Below are 5,744 nucleotides of genomic sequence, written 5' to 3' on the forward strand. Positions count from 1 at the left end.
CGTGTGGTTGTATCCTTATCAAATAAATAAATGGAATTATGACTTTTGGTTATGTTACCGTTATTGTGACACGTCAGCGCTTCCGGGTTGGGGTGTTACACTTATCTAAACAAATAATAATAAAACTAAATACTACTAGATAATTCAAATCATAATTAAATAGCTTTAGTTATTATTTTACTCGTTTATTCCTTTGACTTAAGATCGGCCGCCCCTTTGAGATCAACCGAACCTCCCTGTTGATTGTGCTAATAATCATGACCGAGAGGCATCTATAGATCCCAGGAGATCATTGAATCCAACCATCAACAACATAAATTAAGAACAAAGAGGAAGGGATGACCGTAAAACATAACTTGTATAGATCCACACACCGACACCAATATTTACATCATTTGTCATTGTATATGTATTTTTTTGAACGGAAAATATTACTCTTACTCTATATTACACCAATAATGTGGTGACTTTTTGAATCGCCACATCGTTAAACCCTAATTGCAAACGTCGCAAAGAGTTTTGAATTTTTAATTGTTATTGCAAACTAACCCTTTAACTCTAAACAAACACATAGAATTACTCAAACTATACTTTACACTAATTACATTTGTGTCAAACAACTAAGTCTATTAGATTTCAGGACCCTAAATCAAGTTTAGAAAGATTTAAAACCATTTAGTATCAACAAATGTTTCACAAACCTTAAAATTCGGTTATTAAGTTGTATTATATGTGGATAACTTTTCCAGTTTAGAGTTTGCATATGTGTTTTTGGTTTGATAATGTATTTTTAAAGATTTCTTGAAACATAAATAAGAAAACTGAGAAACTATAATTTTTTAAAAGTTTATGTAGGTTGCAAAAACCTTTTGTCACAAAAACAATCTGGTGCAAACTCTGTTGCTAATTGGTTCAGGGTATGATGGTAACTTTGAGATGAAACTTCATTTGATTGCTAAAAACAATCACAAATTCAGTTCCAACCAAGATTTCGGTAAACGCGGAAACTAGTCACAAAAGAGCACTTGTGACAGTTTTGCAACAGTTACAAACATCAGATCGTAGTAATCATTCTTGTTTGTTATTTAGATAGAACTTAACAAATGGTATCGATCATGATATATATAATTATTGATCAGTTTCATATATGCCTGGTCCATATGAGCAATTGTTAACAAACAACAAATAAAAAAGACACAATTAAGACATGCAATCCTCAAAGCTTAGATTATTGTGTCTCTACATTCTTGTAATGTTGGAGCTTGCTTGACTTCGAAGAGAAGCTTCATTCCATTCAGACAATCCTCTCTGGTGCTCATAACACAACGCTTGCCGATAGCCATTAAGGTTAGGCAATTATTTCCACAAGGATACATCTCCATAAGTGGATCATTAGGACAACAAGCGTTACACTTTTCTTGAGTCATGTAAAATAGCTTACGTGATTCCCTTTCAAATCTGAACACTACATTAACAATATACTTCAATTAGTTAAATTAATTAGCTTGCCTCAGGACATACATAATTATCAACAAATTATGTATAATGTATACCAAGTTTGTCTCCATGAAAAATTTCCTTATCCTTGATCCAAGCATCGTAATCAACACCCGGGGCCCATCCTTTATCGTCTCCAACTATAAACTCCTTTGCTCGAACCCAAGTAGCTTGAGCCACTAGTGTTGCTATGAGGATGAAGATGCCAAAAGTTTTGTTAGCCATTTTGGTTCTTATTTCAATTCATTCTAGAATACAACTTCAACTTCCAATATATTCAGAAGGAAAGCATGCTATAAATTCTATGCACCATTAGAGTTGATGGACACATTATTTTCTTGCCTAATAACACGTTTAAATATTCCAAATTTGGGAAAACCGTATGACCTTCTATCAAATACGAAATTTTTTTTTTGAACTGTTCTTGATTCTTCAAAACTGTTCTTGGTGTTCTTCGAATCTGCTAAATTTTTCTTCTTGTTCTTCGAATGATTTCCAGACAAAGCAAGCCTTTGAAAGACATCTTAGGCTCTGATACCAATTGTAAGTCTAGAAAACTACAATCGAATATCACAAACACCTAAACAAGTCACGGAATAATAAGAAACGATGTAGAAGATGAAGAACAAGTCGATGGTATTGATTGAAAAGCGCACACAACCATAAAGATCGTCTGGTACACGAACTCCTTGAATGGCAAACAATCAACAACCTAATTCGTTTCTAATGTCTCTAATGTGCCAACCCTAATAATGAACAATGTGACAACCCTCACAATTTCAGGTATCCGTACAATTAATTAATATATAATTTGTGCTTAATGACTGTGCTTGATTACAACTGTGATTAAACTGCTTTCTGATTTCTTTTACATACATACATATGCATCACATTTAATTTATACACAAGCTTTAGTGACAAACTTGATGCACAAAGCACAGTTAGCACAGTGAGCGGATAACACAAAAAACATGCTGACAATGCCAGCACCTAGACAGACAATGTTTTTGAGGCCAGTATGAGGCAGAGATAGAATACTACACTAGTAGGGAGTGTAGGGAAGTGAGGACCATAAAAATGCGTCACTAGGTGATAGTTTTAGTGTCGGGAAGTGCCAAAAAACACATTCTAAATGCAGAATTCTGCACTTAATAACAAAATTCAGCATTTAATTATGCTAGTAATGTGCAAAAACTTGACAAAATGGTCCTAGATACTTTCCAAAGTGTTGGGAATTAAAAGTGTCACTAAAAGTATTGTAAAAGACACCTTTTGGATTAATTAAGCACTTTAACGGACAACACCCAACCGGACAACCGGACATTACCCGAAACACAAAAATATTGCCAAATACATTGTTTATATTTTTCTAAGCTAGTTAGGGTCCCCAAACACCCTAGCACACTATATATTTAATAACACTCATAAGACACTAACTAAACACTTGGATTATAACCAAACCACTAACTAGATTGTTGAAACCCAACCCTATACCCCCCCCTGTGGCCACTGTCACCATGGGTGACCCACCCATGATTTTCTTGATTAATTTATTTGGGTATGCATGGTACTTGAGAGACATTTTATCTATTGGGTAATTAAGTGTTGGAAGATTTCTATTTAAACTCCTAGTCCATCACTCTCTCACTTCACAACACACTTTCAATTCACTCTCACTCCCTCCTCTCCTTGTGTGTTCGGCCGTGAGCCACCACAACCAACACCACCATCACTCAAGCTTCTTCAATCATTCTAAGGGCATCCAAGGGTGTTAGAGATCATACAAACAAGCTTGGTGTGTTCGGAAGCTCAAGGACCTCTTTCATCTTCTTTTATCCATCACTTTTATACTCTTGAACTCCCCTAGCCTTATGCTAGTGGTAAGATCTTAGATCCTTGCATTTTAGTGGTTAATGATGTTTAAAGATCAAAATGATAAGAGCTCTAAAGAACCATAAACAAAGTCTTGACATAAACTTACTTTGTGATGAAGTAGAGTTAAAATGATGAAGAAATCATGATATTCCTATGTTGTGATGCTTATCGATTGTTGTTTGCTACTAGAAATGGTATGGACCATCATATGGACTTGCTAGATCATGATTAAAAACATGATCTAGCAAGATGAGAAAATAGAGATGCGTAGGATGATGGAATCATCCACACATAAACTATGAACTTGAATAAATAAAAGTTTTCTTGAAAAATAAAGATCAACGTAAGTTATAATGTTGTAGATCTAAAGATCTATGAGTGGTTTTTCAAAAGAACCAAGTGAAAAGTATGAGTTTTGTTAAACTTGGATCTTACATAAACTTAACACATTTTTAGTGGATAAACAAATGTGGAAACACTTGTGTAATAAGAAAATTTCACAAAGAAGTATTTTTAGAAAATATGACTAGAAGTTGTGAATATTCAACCTCTTTAAAAATGAGTTTTTTTTTTTAAAGAACTAATCACATTTTGGAAAGTAACAAGACTTACTAAGTGTACTAGTATGTTACTACATGTTTTCATAAATATTCAAGTTCATGAGTTTATAGTTTATGCTTGTTTTTGACTAGTTTGGTAAATAAAGGTAGTATGTTGTTGACTGAGAATTGTTTGAATGAATTTTTGAAAAGAAAATGATATGCTAATAAGCATGGACGCCTCCATTTACAAAGGAAACTCTCGCGAAATTTTTCTAAAATTTCAACACTTAGAAAATATATTTCTAGTAAGTGTTTACAATTATATTTTTAACCCTGTTTTCAAAATAAACTTCGTCATGATTTTTATTACAAAAATACTAAGTGCCGGAGGTTGATTTTCGTAAATAAAATTTGATAAATATATTTAGAATATATATTTTATACTAGAACTCTTGTGTGATTATTTGTTTACTTTGTGAACTAGTTATATTATCTTTAGGGTAAAATAATATAACTCAAGTATACCATGAAAATACAACTCCAAATAATACCAAGACCCTTACCAAATAAATATTTTAGTTACGCAATTATTATTGCAATACGTAACTTATGTAACATTTCAGAGAAATACTTTTACACGTATATTTTTGGTAAAATATTATTTTGGAAAATTTATGAAGTAAAATATAATATTTTTAGGAAATATATATATATTTTGAATTAAGATGTTTTAAGACAAGTAATTTAAATATATTTTTCTAAGTGGGACTTAAAATATATTTTTCGGAATTACAAAAGTACATGTATAAATACCCTCATCCTTGGGAAGGAAATACATATATAAATATTTGAGAAGTGTGGATACCAAATAGTTGCCTAACTATGTTTCCTAAAAACAAAAGTTAAGTTAAAATAATTATTATTATTTTAACAAGTATAATATCAAAGTAACGCAATTCAGAACACTAAACCCTAAGCCAAGGCACGGCCCATCCGCTAATAGGCATTAGTACGTGTAGGTCGTCGCGTAGCAGCCCGAGTTGGGATTGGTGATTCTATTTCAGGAGACGCACTTCTGTGAATTCATGTTCCCCCTTTTCTCTTTATTGTTTTCAGTTTTATACTTTGGGGGTGAAATACATGCGAAGAATATTACAAACATATATTTACATGGTATGGTTAGCGTAGGGAGGGTTTTTACTACTAGATCATGTGAGGGGTGGGTATAACACTTAAGGCCATTAATTCACGTTGTTAGGCCCGAGGGACACATGTGTGATAGATCTATTTGGGTGTAGCGAGCCCACACCCGTGAGGCCGGGGCGGCCCATAGAGGTGACTGTGTCTTACTGCCGAAGCCCGGAAACAAATTTGCTAGGTTTGAGTTTTCCTGCACCTTTTCACACATACCAGTGGATTTGCAACACATTGGTGATCTCTTTTTCCTTATTGCTACTTACCAGGGACTTTTATTCATACATGAAAGGTTTATACATACTCACTTTTACATGAACTCGCTTAACTTTTGTTGATTTTTCAAACTACATGTATTTCAGGAAATTAGTGGATCTGGAGAAGTGTGCAATCGTGTCAAGCTGCGTAAGGAATAATGATGTCATCCAGGTTAGGAAGTGTGACCCTTGCCTGGACGGGTTACAAGTCTTAAAGAATGTTTTTATTCAAGTCCTTTGTTGTGTCAAGTGAACACGTTTTAATTATCTCATGGTTGTATTTGGTTTTATGTGTCGACAATTTAAACAATGATGTCGTGGTAACTTTTAAAATTTAATGAATGGATGATCATCATGTGTTTTAATTTCATATAGCATT

General features: G+C 33.5%; 1 protein-coding gene across 1 annotated transcript; it reads right to left on the minus strand.

Annotated features, from left to right (window-relative positions):
- Positions 1 to 1,223: 1,223 nt before the first annotated feature.
- Positions 1,224 to 1,722, minus strand: LOC110933897 (blue copper protein-like). Its single transcript, XM_022177098.1, has 2 exons — positions 1,554 to 1,722; positions 1,224 to 1,465 (listed from the first exon to the last, which is right to left on the minus strand). Exons 1-2 carry the CDS (start codon positions 1,720 to 1,722, stop codon positions 1,224 to 1,226), a joined length of 411 nt encoding a protein of 136 aa, XP_022032790.1.
- Between the last annotated feature and the right edge of the window lie 4,022 nt (positions 1,723 to 5,744).

Source organism: Helianthus annuus, chromosome 4, assembly GCF_002127325.2.
Source record: "Helianthus annuus cultivar XRQ/B chromosome 4, HanXRQr2.0-SUNRISE, whole genome shotgun sequence".
NCBI lineage: Eukaryota > Viridiplantae > Streptophyta > Magnoliopsida > Asterales > Asteraceae > Helianthus > Helianthus annuus.

Bases quoted from the DNA above. Each gene is read 5' to 3' on its own strand.
- LOC110933897 (XM_022177098.1), bottom strand. From the start codon at position 1,722: ATGGCTAACAAAACTTTTGGCATCTTCATCCTCATAGCAACACTAGTG. The intron at 1,466-1,553 runs GTATACATTATA...TTGTTAATGTAG, and splicing joins TTTTCATGGAGACAAACTTG to TGTTCAGATTTGAAAGGGAA.